The following is a 27,769-nucleotide window of genomic DNA, read 5'->3' as shown; positions in this document are numbered from 1 at the left end:
TATGCTCCTCTGCTTCTTTGCGTTCTTGCCATTTGTACGACGCACTTACGCGCCTGTTCCAAGCTTTAGTTGTAAAACGACCGAATCACGTAAAAAGTGGAGAACCAATCATAAATATAGCGACGAGTACGAAACATTTTGAAAATCGTTAATTATGCGAACCTGAAAGAAAAGAAAACGCGCGCATTTAAGCTTTTGATCTAATCGTTGTAATCTATTTTATACTAATTTAGCGACAAGGAGATACAATGAGCGACGTGGCAGTTAATTAATTCTATACATCGTCGAACGAAAGTTAAAACCGTTCGAAACGAATTGTAAAATGCACATTGTGAATCATTGGTGAGCTTTCGCGGAAACGGTGGTTGTCGCGGTAGTTCGATTAAATGATACAAAATCGATTGTTGTTCACTGCTAGCCGTTCACTGCCAGCGAAAACGTTTCGCCATTCTACGATATCGATGCCAGAAGGTTTCGGTGTGTTTCCGCGAACCCGATTATAAATGAACGATATTGGACATCGAGGATGGCGGCGGCGGGAACAACGAGGAATTTGAAATATTAATTCGTCGCTTTGCTACATAGTTTTCGACTTGTTCCCACCGCTTTTGCAAGAGATTCCAGCGACCGCCGATGAAAACGATAACAGCGGAGAGAAAAGTTTCGTCCGATAAAACCTCGCCTTTTCCGATTAATCTGTGTGCGAAGGTGCGCAGACGAATACGTTTAATAGAAAAGATACGCAGCAATACCTTCGACCCGTGGCTTTAACTTTACCGTTCGCAAATATCTCCACATGTTCGTGTATTAGCACAGGGCTATGAAATACAAGCAAATGTCAAATAAAAATTGACACGAACCGACGAACGCGTACCACTGAACGGTTTACCACTGAACTCTTTTTACGGATATATCGTATATTACAATGGACACCATTGTACGAAACTTTTCGAAATTTCGTTAGCGCTGTATCGCGACGCGACTATCGCCGGTAACGTGGAAGAGAAAATGCAGGATTCTCTGTCGCGAGGAACAATTAGCTCAGCGATCCATCCGCTAAAATCGAGCGTCGTCAGGTTTTTCGTGGGGGCCAGCCGTCCGCTTAATTTCCTTAGCGAGATTACGTATCGCTGGGAAGGAATTCTAATTAGTCAGCACGACGGCAGGCGCTATCAACCCTTTGCGAACGGCTGCCTGTTAGCCTACGATAACACGGCCTGAGCCACCCATTCGCAGGGGCGACCACAAGGCGCTTAGGGGTGCCTCGACTTAGGCCGACGATGCTCGAACGCGCCTGCAAACCTGCCTACCCTGCAAAAATCTTCAACGTTCATCGATGCACGTTTAAATCTTTCTAACTTTTCTTACATATCGCTCGAAAGTTATTACACCGCGATATTATCGTCCGATAACGGTAATTTTCCACCTAATTGCATTTTTCTGCTCTTTATTCCTTTATCTCGTTCTCCACCCAATCGTATTTTCCTACTCTTTATTCGTTCCTCTCATTTTCGATCTCTTCTAGCGTTGAACGATCGCTTACTTAAGTTCGCGAAGAACATGACGAAATTGATACCGATAGGTACACCTATAATAGGCGAGATTGGGAGTGGGGCACAGAAAATTGAAAAAATCTTGCGCGGTTTACGACTGTTTATTCGTAGGTATAAACGTAGCAGAGCTTTGGTTAAACATTTTCTCGCGTTAAACACGTTTGCGACGGTGGTTTACTTCGATCAGAAAATTTCTCGACATTATCTACCGAGAATATAGCGAAAAGTGTACATTCGATGATGCACTTTGATTCAACTCGGTATCTCAATTTGATCCGATGTTGCGGCACCGCGAAGTACGATAGACGTATCCAAGTCTATAGAACTGTGAATGGCAGGTTGCAGTTGTCTGACCTACATTTTTTCCAGCAAATGCGTACGCTTAGTAGTAGCGATAGCGAAAAGACGCAGACGTTGTCTGTCATTGATCACAGCGCACTGTTAACGACGTTGCGATTGGTCGATGACGCGGTGCGAGCGTGTGCGTGTGCGTGTGCGTGTGCGAGAGACAGCGATAGAGAATTCGGTTCTCTTCGAACGACGATATCTCAGCAACGGAGAGTCGGATCGAGATGAAACGGCAAACGTTCCATAGGGGAAGGTATACGCTTTCTCGCGACTCCCACCGAATCGAAAGATTTCCATTGGTTTTGTAACGGTAATTTTTTAAGCTTTTGCCAGTTTTAATACGCTGGTGGTTGAGGATTTATTTATTTCGAATGGAAAGAAAAATACAGAAAACAAAATGACGTGTGACAGTTATCCGTATAGAGGACGTTGTCGTTCGCGAGTTATATTAATATTAATCGTACGAATATGGACCACTTGCAGCTTCCTAATGATTTGGGCTACTCTATTCATAATACATATTCATCGACCTGCCTCGAATTAGAAAAAAGGCTCGTAAAATACTAAATGATAATTTTTTTTTTTTTAACAATAACGTAATGTAATATAGATTTATAGAATATTCATCGAACTGTTACCAATTCTAGAAATATTCGTAATTCACGTAATAATCGGACCTATTTTCCAGGTGAAATCAATATTCCAGATTAAGTGGCAATTGTTTAATAATAACGTCTGAGTAGCGGCATACCTTTGAAACATTTATCAATCCATCATGAATTATTGAAATATTGATAATCGAATGAACCAATAAATGATTTTCAGATTGAACTGAATCACCATTTTCCAGTTAAATCGAAACCTTTTTTCAACGTGATTCGCTCCAATACTTTCTGATAATTCGCTTGTGTAGGCTTACGGAAGTATTCGTTGATCTATCTCGAAATATTCAGAATCCAATTGATCGGGAACGGAGGATGGAGGATGGAGGATGGAGGAGAGGTGGTTGGCAATGGATTATCGCTGCCTGAATATGAAGCATTTGTGAGCTTTTTGATCATTCGTGTCAGTGAGTTTATGAAATGTCCGTTAATCCGTCACGAAATATCCCGTAATCCAAGAAATTCTTAATGGATGTTGGAATTTCGGAATACGGATGGAAATTTGCGCGTGTCGTAATTGAAAGACAGCTGTAATTTTCGTAATTCGTAATTTTCCTCGGTATACAAAAGTGTAGTGTATAGACGAAAAAGATTCCGCGATTTTGTGTCGACTATCTATCTTCTTTTTATTTTTAAGTTCAAACGTTCCTTTAATTCGATTAAATTAACCGCCTTGATCTTCCTAGGTCACTGGAAATTTCCTATGACGAACAATCGTATTTCTGTCTTTTATTTTTAAGAATGCTTGACGTTTAAGTCGGACGAACGGAAACGTATCATTAAGCAGATACTAATATTTCTTCGCATTTCACGCTGTTACACTAATCTCTTAACAGATTTTCCTCTCTTACGTTTAACCATAAAATTAGCTGTAGAATAATTTCTCTCTCTCTCTTAGTTAATTTTATTAACAAGGTTTCCCTCCCGTATAACTTCCATTCTAGAGCTGTCCTTAACAAAATTTTTGGAGAAGAAAATAAAAAGTAATGGAATATTATACTGTTGCAGGTAGACTAAGAAGAATTGTTCCTTTTTTTTTGCAAAATTCGGCGGCATTTTTTCGTTTTTGGACGATCCTGCACCGAAGATATAATCAACGAAGAGCTTCAAAATTTGTAGAAAATAGTTTGTTCGCCATCGTTCTACCTTATTTTATAAATTAGAGTTGCAATCTTTGTAAATTGTAAATTATCGAAATAGATTTATAGAGATTTCTTTTTTAAACAGTTTCTCTTTACTTATTTAATGTTAATTTATTTATGTCATGCGAGAGTGAGTGATGCGACGAATCACGTGCGTTCTCCATTATAACCTGTTAATAAATAAAATTTACAGCATTATGTTCTAAGGCTATTTTCAACGGACAATGTAAATATGTGTAATATCTTTTCAGGATTGATAAACGATGCAAAATGCCAACCTTAATCACCGAGCGCGCTACATTTTATTCCATTAACGAAAATTATAAAGATCCCTCGCTTTAAAGTAAAAGCTGCGAATAATCGATACGCGCGTAATAAATTATCGCTCGAGTCGCAAGCAGGATCATGGCGCAGCAGATCGGCATTTCTTCTCAGATCATCGTGCAGATCACCCTCCAGCACTGTACACTCTCTTTCGACCTCCCTGTGACCCCGCTTTTCGTGTCTCTTTGTATCCTTTTGTCTTTCTGTTTGAATCTTGCACCTTCGTCCCCGCCATAATCGTGTTCGTAGATACCCTCTGGCTGCCAGAATATATGTATGGGGGATATTTACGGGGTCGTTTCAAACATTAAAACGTCTCGAGAATAACTCGTGTACAAAAATATCATTCGAGGTTTGCTATTCAATAATTGGTAATATCTGTTATTATGATACTTTGCGCTGAAATATATCGGTAACAATGAAGCAGCCGACGAATCAAAACCAAGCAAATATACCGTATTAAAATATTGTTTTACGCTCTTCTGAAATTGTTTAAAAATTATTATACGAATTATAGCAGTAGTAAAAGTATTTGGTATAGTTATTGAAAAGCGGAAAATATTATCATTTATAATTTGACGGTAAACCTCGAACGGCGTTTTTATATACGAGCATTTTTAATCGTTTTAACGCCTGCAAACGGTCCTACAAATATCGAAAATATATTTTCCATCACCTTGTATACGGCGCCTTTTAACCGCTTGGCTCCTCCATTTTCTCTCTCTCTCTCTCTCTCTGTTCTTTGTCCCTTCGAGTCGGCCATTTTCTCCAGTCGCTTCTTAACCTCTCATATCTGTCTTGTATTTATGTGTACGTTTTGTCTAACTCTTCTCTTTTCTGTTTTACTTTACAGAGATACTCTGCACAGCGGGCAAAAGGTACGAGCCTCCCCTACATTACAGTTGTCTCTTCTTTTTCTTTATTCCGTTTTTCTTCTCATTCTTTTCTTCTCCGTTCCTTTTTCGTCTATTTTTTTTCTCTTCTCCTCTTCTTATTCTTCTTGTTCTACATAGGGCGAGGCATATAAAATACGAGAATATTGAATATTTGTGAAAATATTAAGAGTACGAGAAAACGACGATAGGCAGAGTTGAAGCGTTTCGTAAATCTATACTTTTATCGATATAAGGAAAAAAAAGAGAGAGAGAGAGAGAGAGAGAGAGAAAGAAAGAAATCTTCTCGCGAATCGTTCGTCTCTCGAGGGTTTGAACGAAGGAAATTCTATGGTCAAAAAATTGGCATAAACGCATCAACGTTGCCTATCGATTAATCATTGTTTTCAGATCTTACCAATATTCTCGGAAACGTTTAATTTTCACGTTCTCCGCGTATCACTCGGTACGTTCCAATCTCTCCCTTGTCTGTCACTCGGTATGTCTCTGTCTTTCACGTCGTCTTTATGGCTCTTCCGTTCCTCGTATGTTTTCTGTCTCTCACGTTCGTCTCTTTCGCTCGCCATCCTAGAGCTGCTGTAATATTATTCGAACAATCATCGACGAAATATTATAAAATTTCTCTCGATAGTCGCTGAACGATTACAGACGATTTTCGTCGCGAAAGCGTTTATAAGGTAGGATTTGTCGAAAAACCGGGTTCACCGAGGAAATCGAAACCAGAGAGTAAGGATGAAAGGTTCGAGAATTTGAGTCGATGGCCGACTTTGGACGATGGGAGACCACAGGGGAGAAACGCGATTGTCGCTCGTTTATCGTTTTTCCAGGTCTACCGATTTCTTGAGAATGCCTGCAGTAAATGAAATTCACGTCTAAGTAGTATAAAACAGGTATGAAGTCATTTGGCATGGTCCGGAAGAAGAGGAGGAAGAAAAAGAAGAAGAAGAAGAAGAAAAAGAAGAAGAGAAATCAGTGCTTCGAAGTAGAAGAGCACGAGAGTTTCAGAGAAAATATTTATTTGTAATTTTTCGTGTTAACCTTTTAGGTTACACAGATATTAATTTTTAACTGTTGGGATAAATACTCGTTAAAAAATAACGAACAGTATCCTTATATTCTTTGGTAAAGACAAAACACTTAAATTTGATATTTGTTCCGATGTCATTATATTCGTCTTTTAAAAATCTAAGTTGTCATGTTTTTCCTATGTGGTCTTCATATAGGATCGCTTAATTTGATCCCTGATTTTGTTGGAAAACGGAAGAATATAATTTCAGAAGAATTATTAAATATGTTAATTTCCATTTTTTTTAAACAAGTATCATTTCAAAAGAGAACTCTGGCTCTCGCGATACGATATGAATTTTTCAATTCCTACCAACTTTTATTTTATGATTCAACGAAGTACGAACCGTAGAGGATTGGATATTTCGTATATTACAACTTGATACATCTCAAAAACTTCACAGAGTTGTAATATTTGTGTTTCATCGTATCGATTAGGGATTAAATTTGATTATAGAGAGCGAAGCTTCGAGACCGAACGAAGCAACGAATTTTTCCTTTCTCTTTTGGATTTTTCCTCCGCTTTTCTTCTTTTTTCTTCTTCGAAGCTTCTCGTTGGTTTGGATAATTTCGATAATTCGGTGATACGTTTCGTCGATTCGGTGTTTTTATATAGAAAATACGTCGATTTCGTTGGCTTTTACCAAAGTCGGGCGAAAATTGTCTTTTCCGACCTTTCGTCGGCGTACGGCGACCCCGTAAAAAGTTGACGATACGATCCTGCACCCGAAAAATCTCCCTTTCGCCTGTCTCCGGTCTGCCTCGATTCACGTAAGTAGAGAGATTTTTATTTATTTTGTTTGCCATACGTCGCGGGTCCCCTCGCTTCTTTGTCCACGAAAATATTTAAAGACGGCGATCATAACGGAATATACGGAAACGATTCTGAATAACTGGGATTTCCATTTCCAGTGAAAATCTCATATACGTTGTTAACGATATTCGCCATAAATTAACTACTAGAGCTAAATAATCGTTATGCACGTGTGTCCTTTTTATAAACATCAAGACACGAAACTCGAACGAATCGGAATAGTCATTAAGAAATTGTCAAGATTATATTTGTAAGTATAGTAGTAGTATTTTCGAGCTCTTGCAAATAATTTAGAAGAGAAAAATTATGTATGAAAATAAATATAATGAAAATAATACCAATTAATATTTGGCGTATTTATCGTTATTTACATTACGTTAGAAATGCAACAAGTTTTAACGATAAAGAAGCAATTGTCTTCTGAATTATTATCGTTGGTTCTGAACTGTTCGTCGTTTTGTTGCACTATTAAGGAATTAAACGGCCAATCTGAGCCCCATTATCCACTTACACCAGTATCGAACAAGGGAAAAAGCGAAAAGAAATAAAGGAGCGGGACGAGAGGGAAATAATTTAAAGAGAACGAAAAGGTTAGATCGAAACAGCGACGAAGGTGAAAATATCCAGAATCGATCGCCAGGTTCTATATATAAAAGGACTGGAAAGGGTTGGCGGGGGGCGGGGGAAGGTGTGGAATGTTACAGCAGGGGTAAAACGTTCGAAGAGAATAGTTTATTTCTAGTTGCTTTCCAGCTGGTTACCCGAGTAAATCGGTATCCACGTAATACCTGGCTTTCCACGGGAACGTTCGGATATCCGATTATATCCGACTATGCTGCCTTCTCAAGGAGCATTTGAAATTTAAATACGATTCACCGTCTTCTGCCGTTCGATCCACCTTCTGGACCAGTTTCGCTAACACGATGAAACCGTGCTTTCTAGATCCGTCGTCGACCGGATCTTCTTCGCTCGCCAACCATAAATTCCTTCAAATTACCATGAATTATTTCATAGTTACACGTAATAATCTTTTTAGTAACACGAAGATTGTATTAGACGTACGAGCGAATAATTTGAATTTTTCAGTGAAACTCAGAGTCTATCTAAGACGGAAATATCGCAAGCTGTTGAAACGAAGCTTTCTACGACTGTAAGCCATTTATGACGCGACCGATGAATTTCATCACGGCAAGATGCCGCGTCTTTGGACGAGATTCGATCGTCAAATCGCTTTAGTATGTCGTCCGTTAATTGCAAATGGATATCGGATAAGGCATGTTGCATCGATCGAAACACGTGGTAATCCGAAGGAGTAACGTCTAACGAATAAGCTGATTGCTGCAAGACGTCCCAACCGAGGTCTGTATGACGTCTCTCGTCATAGAAGCAGTGCCTGCCTAGCGCCGTCACGCGGCGATTTCGCGGAACGTCCTCCTTTGTCGGTCCGACCGACGATTGGATCTTGTCTAAAGACGCAACATTTTTACGTGCTGGAATTCATCCGTTCGACGAATGGCTTAAACTAACGGAAAGCAACGGCGAATATTTTGATCGATCGACTCGTTGTATCTTTTTTTCAAGACAAAATTTCCGGAGTTTCTCGATTTGAAAGGAAATTCGCGGAACATAATGATAGAGTGAAACGGAAAATTTAGTATCGATTACTTGGCAAGTATCATGGCGGCGAATTTGGCAAAGACACGCGGTAATTGGTACGCGTCAAATGCACACGTAACGCAAAGCGCAACCATCTACCGTCGATGGTTTGCGTTTGAAAAAGTTGAAACCCAGCCGCGGCTGAATTCGACAGAAAATTGATCTGTTATCGCATAGAATTATTAAAAAAAGGAGGAAACCATTCGCAGAGCAGGAAAAAGGTCGCGATGCGATCAAAAGTCGTATAATTGATTAAAGAGAGAAGAAAAAGTAAACGGAGGATTAAACAATTTTTTTTTCAGGATAGACATTTATGGAGTAATAATTCGAAGTTGTGTGTTATTCGCGAAGTAAACTTGTTAAGTCGTTGATTAAATTCTCCAAGTAAAAGCAGACGAGGAACGTTGTTTGAATTTTGAACTCGCGATCAAAGAAATTCGTCAGAAAGTGGACGAGTGCAAGGGAAAAAGAAAAGGACAAACATTATTACGGCTCGATATCGTAAAGGTTATACGAAATATCGAAAACATCTTAAAAAAATAGAAGAGGAAAGTTTTCCAAAGAAAAGGAAAACGCGAAGCTTCGAAAAATGATATAGCGATGAAAGTGAATTCGATTTGACGTCGTAAACGTTATAAAAAATATCGAGCAACGTCTCAAAGTCGCAAAATTCAAGACAAAAACAAAACGAAGCTGCACAGACGTTTCGGAGCAATGAAAATCCGTCAGAACCGAATTTTCCCTACTTTTCTAACCGTTCGATCGGCGACAAACGAATTTCAACGACGAAAATCCGTGGAAGGTTGGCGGACGCGTGTCGCCGCGGTTCATCAGGAAGCATTGACACGTTCCGTCGATATTCCAGTCGATATTTTCGACGTGGCTCTGTGCTCGATAACGAGGCCGCGCGATCACCGGATGTACTCCAGTTTTCGTCTCCTTACCCCTCCCTCGTCCTCACCCCCTCTCTCTCTCTCACACGCGATCCTTGCTCCCTTTTGTCCCGTGTCTCGCATCTCTCGATTTCGAGTAGAGTGTCGAGTGCTGGAGGACGACGATTAATCTACTCGAATCGCTAATTAACCATTTGATGTCGAACCAGATTACGTGGACAGTGTTTGTCGAATCGAAACTGTCTCTTACCGTGTTCCATACATCTTTGGAAATTGAGCGGTGAGTTGTTAATATTTTGTAGGACTTTGACTTTTGTAGAAATTTAAATGAAACTTGTCGATACCGGACTCGACTGCGTGAACAATGTTTCGCGTACCGTAAGTGAAATTTTACTCTCGGAATTTCTTGGTTGGTTCTTGGATTATTTTGGTGGCTCCTTTTTCAAGACTGTTACACGGTGTGTGGTATTTTCAAAGAATAAATTACGCATACTTATTAATTCGATATAGAACTTGACTAATAGCGTGTATAATTCGATCGTTTTCAAGGCATACTTAGATCCTCTCCGTAGTGGCATCGTTTTTCGTTAATGTTGTAAAGATCGATCAGGCATTGCCGATATCAAGTGTGTTCGTTAAAGTCGAACGACGAACGTATTCAGTTTGGTCATCGATCGAGGAAAGCCGATCTGGTAGCGCTGGCCAGCGAGTGAAACGGACCAACAGGAAACCCGGGAGAGGCTTAACGGACGTATACGTCGAACGTTCGTGTAAGGGATGGATAATTTAGGTCAGCTTTAGGTCGAACCATCGGGGCCACGTCCCTCCACAGGGATGACGATCGCTTCCCTCGATACGTAACAACAATAGTCATTAGCGTATCGAACGATTTGCTTTCCAAGAAGATCGTCGCGACGACGAACATCCTGGACAGCTAGTTTATGGTTGCCTTCGTTAAATCGATTATCTACGAAGAGATAAGACGCCGAACGTTTGTAAAAATTCTAAATTCTTAAATTCCTTTTAAATCCGCCAAATTTGGAAATTTATCAGTCTTTAAATACCGAAATTTCTAGTTTCCTAGATCGCGTTATATATGATAAATGTAGAAATACGAAAACTTTTGAATTTCTAAACGTCGAAATTCTTTGATTCGTACGTTCTTTCGATCCCATATTCTCAGATCCTTTCAAACCTTTCGGTTGTTTGTTGCCTTATTAGGTCACGTATTATCGTCACACGCGAATAATTTTCACACTCTCGGTGCATATACGCTACGTCTTTCAGTATTTTTGCTCTTTTGACAGAGCGAACGGGTTAAGCCCGAGTTTCGATGTAATTCGCTACGTTAGCAACGTATTTACATTTCCGGCGTCTCTTTTGGAGCACGTTGGTCCAGGTTCGCATCTCATGTTTAAGGATACGACATTCGATAAGGGTCTCCACTTACCGTATCCTCGACGTTCATGCATGCACATTATGTATAGAGGGACACACGTGGATCACAGTGACCGCAACGTGCATTAAAAGGAGCTGGACACCTTCATGAAACATTCAGACCGGGCCTAAAACGCGCATACGCCGACCTTCCTGTGATCACATGCGAAACAAACCTGAACCTTTCGGCTCCCGCACCTAATTAATCAACGGAATCGTATTTGAAACACGCGCATGGAGACGCGTTATGGATTTTGAAAAGACCCGATGTAAATCGTCTATAGAAGGAGATGCGAAATTTTGGAACGTAGCAATCGTAGAAATTTCAGGATCCAAGTTTCGTAATCTCCGCGAAGAATGAAAATAAACGAACCGTATTTTTTTCAAATTTCATCGAACAAATCTCCGATAGTGCTAAAAATAATGCGTAATATTTTAATAAGAATGACAAATGTCAACAGTAGCTTCGTCCGAATTCTAAAAATTCATGACATCTGCTTGCGTAATATAAATTGGTCGTGGCTTCTGCCCCATGTCGAAGAAATATGCATTCCAGACGAGGTTCCTCGACTCGAACATGCGCCCACTATGCGAAAAGGAAATAAACCTTCTATACAATTATAATATCCTGTATTACCTGTATTTCCCTTGGTCGTATCTTGGTCGGGTTCTTTTGTCGCGTGTTTGCTCGTCTAACGAGGTCGCATGTTCTCAAGACGAACAGCGTTTCCAACGTTCCTGATATTTTCCAACTTTTACCGTAAGCATCCTGGCTCTCCGACCAAACGTAGACGCGGCACTGTGCGTGTGGAAGCAAAGGAACTCGATAATTGATGGACATTCTTGAAGAAGTTGTTGTGGAAATAAGGAACGAAGAGAGTAGAACGGCCGAGGAATGTTTGGAGATAGGGAAAGCGGATGGAAATTGTTCGCGAGAGATTTGAAGAGGGTTTTGAACGAATAATATAGTTTCGAGATTTTAAAGGCGAGGAATTTAAGAACGATTAGGAAATGAAAAAATTAGGAACAGAGGAATTTAGACGTTTGGAAATGCGATGTATCTCTGCTCAATTTTCCTGTGATTTTCCAATAAATTTTTATCAAACAGTACGGATTTCCGAATAACGGGCCGACAACAGTGGCGAATGTTTACGCGAATATGGCAAGTCAAAGGGGTTTCACCCTCTTCGTTGACGTATCAATTAACGCTGGCGTCGTCGCGACGTGAAAGCTTTAAAGACTTAGTCGGAGATTGTCCCTGCTTCAACGTCGAATTTCGAACCTGAAATCATTTGTCTTTCTTATCTGAAACGTTACCACCTCTCAAAGACTTGTTCGACGATCGAAATAGTTCAAAAAATATGTCGTAGGTAAAATCCAAAGTTCGTAACGGTAAAATCTCGAAAGCGTACGTTGCATTTAACCCTCGATCGTATAAATTGTAATAGAGCGATTCTACAATGAGCAAAGAAGCCCTCTTCCTCGTTTTCCACGCGTGTTATTAAACTACGGGCAGGTAGTAACGGTAAAAGCTGGCATTGGAAGTTGAGCGAGACCTCCGCAGTCATAAATTCAAGGGAATTGCGGTAAAATTGTTCCGACTAACGTCTATTAACTTTCTACCATGCTTTGCCATCCCTATGACAGAGTAGACTGTATGAGATTAACGCGTGAAATCTCGTAGAACGAGCTTATTACACTCCTGGTAGAATTTCGTAGTCGATCGGTATGTGAATTTTCAATGGGAAACATGGTTTAATAACGCTTCTGTATACCGGCTGATTCTATGATAATACGAGAAATATTTCTCACTCTTTACTCGTTGTTAAAATGCTCTTAAATAAATAGGAAGTAAACGCGCCTTTTCAACGGCGCGTTTACGTCGTTTTAACTCGATATCATCTCGATCCAGTCTCGAGATACCAGCCTACAAAGTTCAACATCGAGCGATGCTAGTGATGCTAGTCAACCGTATGACCGACGTTCTTTCCTGGAAACGAGTACCAACTAGGAATAGTGGGGAAAAAGCTGCCGAGTTAGCGGAGCGAGTGCGCGAGTTCATCTTTGGAAACAGAAACGTCGTTTGTTAGATAGCTGTTTGGTGTTAAATCCTTTTTTAATTCAGTCTTGAAGCAGTACGACGATTTAGAGTATAATATTATACGTAAAATATATTATAAACACGATGTTAAATATTCTGTCGTAACAGCGTTATAGACCACGCTGATTATACTGCAATTTCAAAAACCTTCTTAAGCCGTTCTCGGTATACAAGCTGAATATACGGTCTCGATGCGAGTTATTCATAGAGAATACATTACGAGAAAGCTGGCTTTGATCCGAACCGGAGTTCGAATTATGCAGACCTCTCCGCGTCTGTTTCTCGAGTGACGTGTGGCCAACACATACATACCGTGGAAACCTAACCAAAGCTAAACTGCATTAGTCGTATGGAGTAATGCAGGGGAATATTGTAGCTAGCAGAAATTCGGCAAGGGCTTAGAAAGCCCTGGCCGGGCGCGTCCACGCGTAAGCCCATATTAACGGGTTTCTCCTGGCCCCGTTTCGTCGCCAATTTTCCTTTTATTACGCCGACGAGTACGTCAGCCCGCGATACTTTATTCGTGTAAATAAATTTCCAGATGAGAAATTTTTAGGGACGTTCTATAGCGATCTTTCGAGGTATCTTTCAAAGGGATTATTTTAGGAAAGTATAAACCTTAGAGAGGATTTCTTCGGAGTTTCTTTAAGATTGTCGAAGGTTTAAGGATTTTATGTTGGAGCTTAACGCGTTGGAAAATGCGCGAAGATCGTATGGATGGTGAAACGAAACGGGACGAAACGTGGAAAATAGATATCAAAGTAAAGAAGATATAACGGTATATACGTACGTATAAAGCAAAATTTAAGACATTTCGAAATTTGACAGCAAAAACTCGCGCGTAATACGAGGCTCCGTTACAAGCCTCTAAGATCAACAAATTCGACCATCTTTGTTTCGTTCACCGATCTCGAATTTCAATTGCATTATCCCGCGGTCTGACCTGTTACGCGCATATACCACTGACGCAGGCTGCTTGCGTCAATAATCGCACGGTCAATAATCATGCGATCACCGTGTGATGATTATAGTTCCATTTCGCCCGTTTACGAACACGAATTAACCTTTGACGATACGACACTGTTGCGCAATAGCTTCTTTTCGTTTGCTCCAGTCTGTTCTCCCGCGTTTCCAATATAGATTCGGCTGATTTATCTCCGAGTTACCTCTCGATATTCGATCGTTTATCTAGAAACGTTGATCGCGTATCCGATTTCTCTGTTTATCGTCGTTACACGAAAAGCGTATAGCGTTAGCGACAGAAATTTTTCGCGATCCGAATAAATATCATTTGTATCGGAGGGACTGTCGCAGTTTTTGAAATTCAGTGTTATATAAATCGCGCTCGTAACGCGATGGCAAATACATAGAATTAGTATCGGTTATGTCCATAAAAGGATAAATCGTTAAACGACAAGGCGTTAACGCGTAAAAAGATCAGAGGAAGCTGCTTGCCATAATCTCAAACAGCGTCACCTACGCTTTTTAATATGTATAACGCGATCACACGTCCGACGAACGTTTTCGCTCGCATCGGTAGCTTACTTAAATATGCACAAAGCGTACGACGCCACGCCACGAATAAAGTTTGTCAACGTTCGGTTTGTCCAACTTTTTCATCGTCAAAGGCTGAACTGCTTCCACCGCTTTATTATTTGACCAACACGGTTGGCTAAAAGCTACCTCGGGTGCTAAGATATCGAAGACCAGTCGCACGATCAAGTAGAGGTGCAGCTCGGATCGACGTACGAACACGTTGGTCACGGTCGAACGCGAATAGAGAACGCGTTGAACTAATATTTCCGCGATTTCCACGGTGGCGAGAACAAAGGTGGGCGAATGACCCGGTGGAAGGGGAACGTTTAAGCAGCAGAGAAAATTCAATTTGGAAAAGCGATCCGGGCTCGTGTATCTCGGCTTCGATTTACCAGCCACGGAAGGATCACGCTGCTGTTATGGATACTGCGGATTCGACGTGCAGCTCCATATCGCGTTGCCAGTAGAAACCAGAAACCGTATCAACCCTGGAGCCAGCCAGAACGCGCCACTGTTTCCCATAAATGGCCGATGGCCGGTTTATTTCTAGCCAGCTCTTGATGCGCGCCCTATCGATAATAAATATTTTTAGATCTTCCATTGGGTCGAACTTACGATGGACTTTGTTTGCGACGGTCGCTCGTGCGATGCCTCGTCGAGGCATCCGCGATGTCAGGCTGCAGAGTTTCGCGAAGATCGATATTTTTGGCAACGAATACGATTCTAGAAGGTGGAACCGCGGTAGGGAATTGTTTTGCCTGTTACAGTGTTACAGAAAACGCTTCGAACGCTTTTGTTTTACCATATTTCGCTATATTTTATTCTATCGACGGGAAAAAACCCATTAATAGTGGTAGTACGAAAAGGGGAAAGTTAAACGAGCGAGTAATCTATAGTTAACGATTATAGTTGCCAAGAGCTTAGCAACTACGACTAGTTATGACCAACGTGGAATTACTAAATAACAACTGGGTAGTTAAGTAGTCGACTAGCAAACGAGGCGATCGCAGGAAAAGGTCGGTGCTCTTGCGTAACATCGCACGATTGGGATATAACGATGTAACGTAAGGATACAACGTACGACGATGTTCGATATGACCTATGACGTCAGGACAGGTAACGAGGCCGTATAACGTTTTACGTACAAACGAAACGTCAAATACCTTTCTTGCAAGGTAGTTCTCTAAGGTGGAATTAATACCGGTTGATATTAATCTTACCTAACGATCGGAAAGATGGGTACGCAACGATCAAAGTATCGAAGAACGTTCTTCTCTTACTTTTATTCGCTGGTTCGCAACGATTATCCATTCAGGATGCAAGATATCGCGGGAAAAAGATATCAGTTTTTGCTTGGACTAATCGATACGGTCTAACAAAACGTTAACAACAGGCCTGACAAGTTCCGCGCTTAACGACGAAAAGAAAGGAAGGATGGAAAAATTGAACAGGTCCTGTTACGTAAACCCGCAACTATTTACCTATCCACCTTTTGTACGCCCTGGCCAGGGCTATTCATCCTTTGTCAGGAATTTCCGTCTTCGATTAACGATATCGACAACTTACGGTAGCCTCCTTCCTCCACCCTCGCCCCCTCCTCTCTTACTTCTATCGTACAAAAGAGTCCGCTGCATAATGCGATATTGTTCGAACCACGTCTTCTGCCTTTACGTAACTCTCGTTAAGAGAAATAATTTATCGGCGATGTGTTCAGGAGTCAGAGTATTAACGATACGGGTTTTATTCGTTCGATTGCTTAGAAAACGTTATCGTTGTTTAATACATTAGGTAATTACACGTTATATGAAAATATACGCGGTTGAATTTTAGAAGAACCTTTGTCCGTATCCGTATAGTAATTTATCACGAAACGACTTGCAACATTTATGATTACACGCTATATAACGACGAATTTGTTACGATTCTTTTCTTTCGTACGATCCTCTTTGAAGTTTTGACGATACCTGTTTTTCTAACTAATTCTGCTAATAATCTTCGTATTTCTGACGAAACCTGTATTTCTTCTTCCCTATCACACTGGCCTATCTTCTATCTAGCCTAAAGAAACCTCCCTCTTGCGTGACGCATTTGCGAAAGTTGGTGGATCGTCGAAATCCATCGCGGAACGTTGCATCCATCGGACCAAGTCGGTTGGAAATCAGCGACGGATGCTCGCAATCAACCTGTCGGCGGACATCGTCGTCTCCAAAGCAAATCCGATATTGTACACGCGGTAGTCGGTATGGACAATCAACGCGGTGACGTTGGACGTCGACCTAAGTCACAAAGGGAATCGCGAAGTGCGTCAGTATTGCGGCCAGATTGCCCCACGGATCGCAATATGATTCGCCTCGGTAACGTTGTATCCTAGGCTTAGATTGCCTATCCCATTGGCTATTGCATTCTCTCCCTCTCCACCCACCCCCTCCCTCTCTCTCCCTCTCTCTCTCTCTCTCTCTCTCTTTGGTATAGCGTATCTCTGTTTCATTCTCTCGTAGAAGCTTCTCCAGTTTACAGGTATTCCGGTTGTTTCATTGATAATTTCAATTCGACTGGACGTTACTTCGCGATGCTCTCTGCGTGTATCCGTTGAATATTGTAATTAGACTCTTTGGGATTTACACGTGCAATTGGTCCGTGATAATATATTAATAATAAAATGACGCGGAGGGTGATGAAATGGGTGTAAATTAAAAATACAGCGTTCGCAACGTCTTCGCATTTGGAAGGGTGATCTTCCATCTGTCGCGTTGTATGATCGTGAAGGTATTTGGACGCCGTTACGAAAAATCCACCTACAAGGCGTACGTATCGACCAACGGATAAACAACCATAGACGGAATATATACAAAGTTTACATAGGACAAGTATTTCTCTAATTTTCGCGACACGTCTACGAAACGATACACCGACAAAAACGAACGTACGAATCGCTAGAGAGGCCGGACGCGCCTCTCGATCGATCGAAAATTCTGCTGTATACGCAAAGTGAACCGTAGTACACCGACTAACAGCGCGACACAATTTCATCGAGAACTCACGGTGCGCGTGTAACTTGCAGACTGGAAGGTAAAAATCAACGAAACGTCGGTGCGCTAGGCGTTTTAGTCGCGGGCAAAGCGCCCGCGGCCACCGTGAAATTTTGTCGGACATTGTAACGACGCTCATTGTTGCCGCCGCTAATAATAATCAACCGGACCCCCCCGTTTGAAGTGGCTGCATTGTTAATGAGTCGCGTAATTAGCACCGGGCAACCGGATCCCCCGCGAATTTCCAACCGGAGTGTTCGAAATTCGAGCCGGCGGCGGCCCCGCGTTAAATCCACCGTTTCGAAAGCCACCGAAACGCCTGGCGTTGCTCGCAGCTCGAACGTTTAAATGCGTAATGGCAGCCAGAGGCGGCTCGTTGCCACGATTCCGACGGATATCCGTCGTGCAACTTGCCCATGCGTGCCACGCTTTGCAAGACGCGATTATCGCGGACGAGTCGAGGATGAGGTGTTCCTGGATCATTGATATCGCCTTTAATCGATTCGAGATTGACGAACGAATGCCCTATTTTAGAGGCATTTTAAAAGTATTTGCTAGCAAAGCTAACGCGACTTTTGCGAGCTTTGAGAATCTTTAATTGACGCGTATTTCACTTGCATCGATATAGGTCTAAATTTAACGAAACAGATTTTACAGATTTTATTTGACTTCCATCCAGAGAGACGATATTAACGGATTGGATTATACCGGCTGTAAGAGAAGGAATTTTGCGTCTTGATTTTCTATTATCTAATCACAGTTACTTTGCAGGGAACAGTCGAAACGACTACCTCGCGTTTCGAGATTATTTCGAGCAAGCCTATCGACGTGTCGAATGGAACATTGAAATTTACGAGACGTACTCTTTACACGCTTTTGTACGGTACGTTGTTTTAGCAGTTATCGCATAGTTATACGATTAAGAGCTTAAAACTCATCCTTCATTGTCCGACGGATCCCTATCAGATATAATATCTCTCTTCGTATCTGACGTGCTTTAATTTCAAATTTCCCACCTCCTGCGGCAATATAATCTTTGTTCCGGCATATCGCCCGTTGCATTTTTCTCGCTCGTCTTCGCGATCTCTCCACGCATCGAATAACTTTTCTTTCTGTCTCCTCTGATTTATGTCCTCTCGCGAGAAACTCGGAGCTTCTGTTTTTCGGCTTTTATCGGCTGATAATTTATGGGCTGACCAACCTGTCTCTGCCAGCGTTAAATAATAGGCGCTGTAATTACCTTGTATCTGAACGAGCACCGTTCTCTTCGGGTTTGTTATAATATCGGTGTCGCCTGACAGTTCAGGCGATAAAAAAATATCGACAAAAAAACGAAAACTTGGATCGCGTTTAATCGCGAATGTTCAAGTTGTTCGACGTCGTGATGCATCTTTCTCTTCGAGAGAAGAAAAGCTGCTCGTTCGAAAACTGTTTCATTTCGGCCAAGTGTAATCGTGGAAATCGAGGAACGAGTACCCCCTGGCCGAAGAAGGGAAACTGCGAAAGGTGGATTGCGGGAAACACGAAGAAACTCGGCCACTTTGCGAGATTGCCGTCGCAGCCACCACGTTCTTTTTTACTACTTTTGCGTCTCGATTATTTACGTCTCGACCGCTTCCAAGATCGTCGTCTTATTTTTTCGCGGCCGGACGCAGCTGGAAATTCATCCCAGAACTTTTCGTTTTGCGATCCTCTTTGCTTCTCGCCATTTGAAACATGGCTCGCCACTTTCTGTTCCTCTCGTGCGACTTTCGCTGCTTCGGACCTGAAGTAAAGTACTTTGAAACCGTATGTTCGCTGTATGCTGTAAGATCGTTGAAGAGAATATTTATTTCGGTCTTTCGTATTTTTTATTTTGACGCTGTTCGTCCTGTTACGCTGATACATTTAACGCGGTTCTCGAGGCTTCCGGGAAGGAATCGTGTCCGGGGAAGGAAAGGAATTCCGACGATTCGCCGGCTTCGTCAGACTCGTCTCTTTCCTCGAGGGAAGCCTCGAACGGCGTTGGTCTAACAGCGTGAACAGCGACAACTCGCGAAGGAAAGCCACGAGACTCCTTTTTAGTTTGCTGCGATTTCAAAATTCAAGTTTCAAGCGATCACCGCTGACTAAAGTCTCTGGACGATCGTACGAAGGGCGAGATCAGGACGACGGTTTTAATTTTTCGAGTTACACAGGAACACGAAAACCATCGTCGAGTTCGCCGAGTTCGGTAAATTTGATGTTCGATATTTCACGGATATAGCGAGTGCTTTTAACAAAATGTTGACACGATCTTTGAAGCGCGCGGCCTCTCGTTGCCTCGTTTTCGACGTCCAATTAACTAATTACTGCGAACCCGTGACGTATGACGTGTCTTGTTTCTGTCGCGCGACGATGTGGACATAGGTTTTCGGGTCAGTCGTGTAGCTTTGTCGGAAACGGCTCGAGTGGAGGTATAATAGCCGCTGATGGATGTTTGACAAGTGGATTCGAAAGATGTGCTTGGTTGGCCAACATAATTGGAAGATCGGTTTATCGAACGGTTCAAGGGACGATAGCGTAAGCAAAGAATTTTCAATGTACGTAGCTAACGCCTTTTAACTTACGACCTATAATTACGACCGAGCAAACAGCTCTGTCCCGTAACCGTTCCTTGTATAACCAAGCACGCATCTACGACGCAAATCGAAAGACCTTAAAATTCAAATGTATTCCGTCATCTATTTTTAGTTCTCGGTTGAAAAATATTGTAACGAGAATCATATTCCTCGACGATTCTTCCTCGTTTCCGTTTCATCGGATATACATCGAAAAGCTCGAATGCAACGCAATAATAAAACGGAAAGGAAAAAGAAAGAAAGGGCGTGTGTGGAAAAGGGTCTGCGGAGAATTTCAAACGCGGAACAAGGCCGTTCTTCAAAGAGCGCGAAATTTCATGCGCGCCGAATCGTCCTCCACATTTTGTTGCTTGCGCGCGCGCTTTCGAAGAGACGACAAAGTCGAACACAGAATTAAAGTCGAGCCTTCTAAAGCATTTCGACCCTCTTTTCGGAGATCGGCCACGAGACAAAGCAAAACGTGGCGAGTAAGATCGATCGATCTGCCATTCGGAGGGACGAAGATGGGCGATTCTACGTTAGGACGTTGTTGCGAAAGCATTCAAATACCGTTTCATTCCTGTTTTCGAATATATCGTCGTCCGTGAGGAATCTGTGCTGTGATTTTTAAAATCTATTATAGACGACTATTTAGCGGGAAAGATATCAAAGTTCAAGCATCTTCTCGCGCCTCTTCTAACAATATGTATATGTAAAATCTATCCTTCTAAAAAGATAGGTCGTATCGACTTTAACCTAATAATTATTACCAGGCATACGCGAGATAATTTTTCGAATGTAGAAAAACAGCGATACTACAATAATGCGCGCGTAATAATTCCACAAAGCTTTCGGTTCCGACAAACCTGATCGAACGAAAAGTTAATACCATATAGGCACGTTTATTTTAATCGGTATGTCGGAGCGGCGAGTTTCGTTCGGAAGCTCGAAACTTGCAGGGAAGTTGGTGGAAACGCGGCTGTGGTCGAGGGACAAAGTCTCGGACAAGTCTAAATCGCGGCGCAGCTTTTTGCCGGGTGAAATCGACAGGCTGGACCGCAGCTTAAGCGGCCAAGGAAGCTGCAGGGAACCGCAACTCCGTTGCAAACTCACCCTACCGTTCCTCGTCCGCTTCTGCTTCCGGTCTTCGTTCTCTTCTTGGCTAGGTGACCTCAAAGCGGACCGGTGCCGCGCTCTGTGAAACCTTCTCGGGATAAAGAACTCGTTCGAGAGACGTTCGAACAACGTATTTTATCGAGACAGTCGATAACAAAAATATACAAAGAGAGAATGGTTAAGTTCGAGCTGAAGCTGTCGAAAGCAATCGGAAAATTCCCCAAAAATAGAAGAAAATTTAAAAGGAACCCTAAAGACACGATACCGAGAAAATGTCTAACCAGCGAAACGTTCGACTTAAAGTTGGCGTGAAATTAACTAGCTCTGTGGCGGAGGAGCGAGGTAATCGTGGCAGCTGTGCGAGCAAGAAGCGGACTCGATCAAACGGTTGTCGTCCTTCTTTCTCCTCGCCTCGGCGAGATTACCATCTCGGCCGCTTGTTAACGCAGCCCCGTTCGAACAAAAGCGCGGGAAAGTTTGCCGCGGAAAGACCGTGCAAAACACGCGGCGGCCAGATTTATCGGCGGAACGACGACGAAACTGTCGACGCGCTGCAAAATCAGGAAGGCTGCCTGCCCGTCCCTGAAAGAGGGATCGCGATAACTACGAGAACCGACGAGAACCGACGTGAACCGATGGAATAACGAGGCGAACAGCTGCGGGCCGATGGAAACGGCCCTCGTACAGACGCAAGTTCCTTCGTTATTCCAACAATTAGCGGGAACCCGTGTTTCTTGCGAAAGGGTGGAACGATGATGGAAGACGAGGGAGAGAGTTTCTATTCGTTCCCGGTGTAAGTTCTTACCGTGATAGGAGATGGTTCTTTGGGAGTTGGCAGTTAGGATATGGGTAGGGGTTCCCAGTGGATTTCAAACGACGGCGAAAGATTTTTGGATGGAATTTTGTATCGCGAATTCTTATCCCTTTGAGAGAAACCGTATTTTAGGTAGGGCCGTTTATCTCTACGTCTAGTCGTCCGCCGTTCTAGAAAATCCGAGACTGTCCGAGAAAAACGTAGGTCTTTCGTTCGAGTCTCTGGCACGGCGTGCAACGTACGTTTTTGAATCGTATATAAGTACATGTTGTTGTACTTGGTTACTCGCATCGAGATCACATTTGACCCGACCTTAAGACTCGGTAGACTAAAATATACTTTCGCATACATATTTCACGCTTATTACGCGCAGCAATTACTCATCGTCACATTCAACGGGTTTCCACGCAGGAAAACATCTCAGACATTTCGCGAAATCAACTCGTACACCATTTTTCTCCGTGGCGCGACGCGAACGCGATACATTACTTAACCTCTGCCGTCCATCCATTTCACGGTACCTGCAGGAAGACGACCGAAGAATACACTTCGAACGAGCGAATTCGAGTCACGAGGCGAGAAGTCGGTGCAACGAGCGAATTTATCATTACCTCGCCTCTATGCTTCGTCTTCTGCTGTCCGCGCGAAAATTGAGGTTGGGCGCGTCGCGAAACTGTCGATACGGCGGATGTTTGGTACGAACCACGCTTGGGCGGAACAAATTTCACCATTTCAAATTTTGCAAAGCTTCTGGAAATATTAGAAAAATCCGACCAACTGTCCCGAGTTTCTAACGTTCAACTTTCTAACCATTCATTCGCTTTAAGCTCTCGAAAAAGTTCACGTCTTTTTTTATCTCTGGCATTTCGTGTTTAAATAAAATATTCCCGTAGGTAGGATTTTAATATATTATTATTATCGATATTTACGAACGTTTAATTGGAAATCCATGTTTCAACGGCAAATGTTAAAACGTGCGCGAGGATTTACTTTTCTTTGGCGCGTTTGTTCGCAGCCCAAAGTAAGGATAGCTTTGGTTTCGCGTTAGTATAGAAAAAACATCGTCTTTCTTTCTTCCTTTTTCTTTTTGCCTCAATCTAGAGTTTTTCGCTCAAAAACTCTCCTTTCTTCTTCCTAAGTTAGTCTAAAAATATCGTCTCTCGTTGTTTTCACCCTAATCTCGGGCTCTTGATCCTTCTTTCGCATCTATGACGTCGAAACTCGATCCCCCGGTATCCAATCATCCGAATCTCTTTATTCTCTATAGAAAAGTATCATAGGTATATTTACACGGTAAAGGTACATTTATAACTTTCCACTCGTCGATCGTACTACCGGTTACTTATTAAACGCCAGGTATAACGCCGGCAAACCAGCTCCCCGGGCAACAAAACGTTGTGTATAAGCTGTTCCTCCCCCTTGTCATCCGCCTCACCACCGTTTTCTTCGCTTTTGAATCGCGAACGGATCTCGCGTCACTGTCTTGACGTGCCCCGCAGTGTAGCTGTACACTAGCTCGAGACAGATTCTGTATTACGCACACCAGAGATTCTCAATCGTCTCGGTGAACGTCAGCCGGAAACGGATGCCCGGCAGGAAACTCAGTTCTCGAATGGTAAGAAGAAGGTTTTCGAGCTTTGAGAAAATCTGTTGAGAGCAAAAGCTGCAAAAAGTATTTTCTCTCTGGCTTTTTTGTCGCCAAGATTACGAGACCCGAAACGAACTGTTCTAATCTTTTTTAAAAATAAAATATCGGTAAAATATCAGTAACTAACAACTAATAATGAATAATTTATAGCAAAAACTAGTGAAATACAGATTAATTTCACCGGCGATGGTTGTAATAGTTGCGATAGTACTAATAATATTGCTATCGTGCCGATAGCAAGCCGGTGCTAATAATACTTGGATAGTATTATTACTGCTCTACCCCTCCAATACTATGTTCCTGGACTCTGACAATGTAGCAAATTGCCATTCTAATTCAATGTGCCTTAACCTCGATATCGAATTACCTGTACGCGTAGAATTATCTTAATCGATTCGCTAAACGGCAAAATCGTTAAGGACGGGACGTTTACTAAATCATAAAACAATAAAATTCGATGCGTTTATTTGCAGCGTTTTACTCGTAAAAGTATTTAAAACGTGATATTCTTGGTGAATCTTGGATTTAACTTTGGAAAAATGATTGCCAGCCGTTCGAGAAGCTTAAAAATAAATAGAAAGCGGAAATTCTTGATAGGGAATGAAAAAGAAGGGATTTACCGAGGTGTAACGAGACTTCGACGTACAAAAAGTCAAATATTCGTTAAAACTCGAAAAAGTCATGCGATATTAATATTAAATGAAATATTCAAATAGGAAAAACTATTTGCCAATATTCGAGAACGTTGAAACAGGAAAGGAAATTGTCTCTCTCTCTCTCTCTCTCTTTGTACAAGATATCCATTGTTTGAGAGTCGCTGATATTACGAACCGCGATACTCGCACGATGAAAGCCGCAGGCTACCATTTTGCGTTACGCTCTTGCGTCCATTCGTATTATTGTCCGTGACAGTGACAAATCATCGTTACGACGATTACGGGAACTCGAGTCGCCGGTCGTTTTCGAACTCGATGAACTTTTGCAAAAACTCTATCGATCGAAAGTCATCGCGATGATGGATATCGCGTGGACAGCTTGACATTCGTTCGTGTCTCGTTAAAAAGTTGTCATTCACTTGTTAATAAACGTCCATTCGATCAGTGTCTTCTTCTTTCGAAATTCGACAAAATTTTTTCAATTATCGATGAAAAAAGATCTGGCTCGAGTTTTTTTTATCATCTATAGAGATTACTTCTCGGAGCGTGTTAAAATCGTAGCTACTGTTTGAAGAAAGTTGCGATTAATCGTTTTTGCGATGAAATTTCCGACCGAATTGTTTTCTATTACTCGCGATTCTTTGCATATAGTCACGGCTAATTTAGAATTACAAACAGAATTATCATTATCGCGATTGGAGCCTGATATTCGAGGTATCGAACGAACAAACGAAACTTTGCCAAAAGATAGAGGAAATGGAAAACGAACAAACAAACTGACGATCGAGGAACGTGACGACGTAAAGGAAAAGAAATTAATTCATCCTAGAAACGAACGAACGAGAAACTAAATAACGAAAATGCTAACATTCTGCGTAACGCGATAGCGAAAATAAATAATGAATCGAAAGAGAAATCGGAACGAGAAGGAGGGAATTGGAAGAAGAGAACGAGGGAACAAAGCGACTCGCGATCCTCGACGATACGAACGAAGGAAATACGTAGGATTTGAGAGGCGAAATTTCTCCGGGATAGGTCCCACGGGGAATCGTACCAGCGAATTAGATACAGTGAGATTAGGGAAGGCTAACGGGGACATAACGCCGCCTCTCATCCTTCCAGATTTTCAAATATTCATTTTCTCATAGCGTGCTGCACCGGCTGCTCGTTGGGGGATGCGACGGATTACGGGGTAACGTTGCAACGCCCGTCGCTCGACTTAAGACGACGGTCATGGGAATTCACCCTATTAATCGAAGTTTGCGCGGCTTCGTCCGATTCGACGTCGATGTTTGAAACGCGCTCGTTGGAATAGCATATTTGTCGGAAAGAAAATTTCAAACTCGAAAATCCATCGACACCGATCGAACGAACGATCGGCCGAAAAGGCGGGAAATCGCAATTAATCGCGTAATTAATCGCAAGCGACAAAAGTGCCCGCCATGGAAGCTTAATGCCGCGTTATCGCGCGCACAAATTACCGGCAAATTATTCGAGATGGTCGCGCGATATAATAACCGTGGAGGAACAGTTCGGTCGATGAATTCCAGACACGTTCGCTCGTCCCGATGACATTGTCGGCCGACTTGCCGCTATAACGACTGCCACCGGACGGCAAAAGTGGAAATGGAAATCGGCGGGCCAGCATCGATTACGATATGGTCGTGTCGCGTGACGGAACGAGCGGAACCGGCCAGCACAATGCGCTAATGCGACACATTGTTCGACCCTGCAAAAATTGCCGCTCGTTACGAAGGCCGACAATGGCAGTCCGTGGCCTCTGTCGACGGACACACGCCGCCGTGAAAATTATAGCGGCCGTTCCATCGGTCCGTTCGGCTCGGTTACTCGGCAAGAATCGACCAACTAGGCAAAGAAAAGGGAAATCGGGGAAATTTCGGAGATCCTGGTCGCCTCGTTCGCATACGATACAGTGGCTGACGACGAGTATTTGCACACCGGTCCTACCAAACTTTAGTATAAAACTGCGTTAGGGTTAGATTCGCGAGCGCGGTGAAACCCCAGAAAGCTGATTTCGGTGATCTTTTGCAAATAAATTTGCTATCCATTCGCAAAGAGCTTTTGTATACTTCGATCTGTGAATTTTTAGATTTCCGAGGTCTCCAGATTTTTGCAAGTGTCTCTGTATTTAGAAATGTCAAAGATCCTCGATACGAAGCTTCAAACTTTCAAAGTTGCGAATCGAATTTAACCGGAACGTCCAATTTCCGAAAATCAACAATTTCCAAGTTCCTAAATTCAAAATGATCGTACGTCTCCTTTGTACGAAAATACCAAAGAAGATGGTAAGAAAAACGCGTCATTTTCCCTCGACAAAAACACGTTTTCCTCGGCGGTGTGGAAAGAACGATGCCAAAAAGGAACTCGATCGCCCCCCCAGGAAATCGTTTGTCACGCGTTGGTTGTAGGTCGAAGAAAACGTTTCGAAGGAGACGTACAGGCGATCGATCATTCGCTGCGTGTGAAAACCGGCCCGGGCCAATTTCCAGATGGCGAATAATTAAACGTCTGCGACGACAAAAGGGCTTGTATACCACGATATTACGTTCTCGATGAAAAGAAGAACAACTTATTCCGGGAGCCTTGGGACGGTCTCGGCTGCCGTTGTTCGCCAGACGTTTCATCGAACGAAATGGCCTGCCACGGCGAGAAAGTAATTAACGACGGGGCCGGAATTTCCGCCTTTAAACGACGCGTTATACGCGCTTTGATACGCGAACGAAGATACGCGCGTAACGAACAGAGATACAAACTGGCTCGACGAAGCATCCGAACGTTCGTTTACTTTTCGACGTTCGATGGTTTAGAAACTCGAGGATTTCGAAGCGCGAAGACTCGATATCGTAACCATGGAGTTTTAGGACTCTTAGGGTTCGAAAGATTTGCAAACTCGTTTCGATCGGCATGCTCGGACGTCTTGTTCTACTTTGCAAAAAGGGGCCTCGTAGAAACGGGAGACGCGTCTCGATTTTCACGGGCTTTTACTAATTACACGCGTGCTTACCTTTACTACAGCGTTGCACGTCGAATCCGCGAATACCTCATTATCGCGAGACGCGAACAGCATCCGAATTTCACGAACTGGAAACTTGGAAAGCCGTGGCAATTGCCGGAGAAATTTCGTTCGTTACTCGACGCGAAACATGGTCTCGTAGTGATAATGGCGCCACGGGTGCGTTACACGGCTAATTCTTTGGCGGGAAAACAGAGGCGAGTCTTCAACGATGTTTCGTATGCGTAAAATGTCGTTATATTACGAGATGCGCGTGGGGAACACGGGCAAGAGATCGTTGGCTCGTAACCGATCGAATAGATCGTTTTTCATTCGGTTTATCCTCGTTGGTGAAAATTAGGCACGAATCACGCCGTTATTAACGAAGTTTCGTAAAAGGTTTCTACCGATCGAAGAGTTCGGGGAATCGTTAAAAATCAACCACGATGAAAGAACGACCACGATGGAAAAGACCACGAGAACCGGTGTA

The 27,769-nt window shown here is 42.6% G+C and overlaps 1 protein-coding gene across 9 annotated transcripts in view; it reads left to right on the top strand.

The window, feature by feature from the left end:
* Positions 1-27,769, top strand: part of LOC126925546 (polypyrimidine tract-binding protein 2) — a 417,994-nt gene that overhangs the window by 32,335 nt on the left and 357,890 nt on the right. The window contains exon 2 of one of the 9 annotated variants that reach the window (XM_050741212.1): positions 4,883-4,907. The exons of the other annotated variants lie outside the window; for them this stretch is intronic. Within the exon in view, the coding sequence (XP_050597169.1) occupies positions 4,883-4,907 (25 nt within the window). The remainder of the gene's footprint in view (positions 1-4,882; positions 4,908-27,769) is intronic. 9 annotated transcript variants of the gene reach the window in all.

The sequence above is a fragment of the Bombus affinis genome, chromosome 16, assembly GCF_024516045.1.
Source record: "Bombus affinis isolate iyBomAffi1 chromosome 16, iyBomAffi1.2, whole genome shotgun sequence".
Taxonomy (NCBI): Eukaryota; Metazoa; Arthropoda; class Insecta; order Hymenoptera; family Apidae; genus Bombus; species Bombus affinis.
The sequence above is the reverse complement of the archived record's forward strand: the minus strand, read 5'-3'. Positions and strand labels throughout refer to the sequence as shown.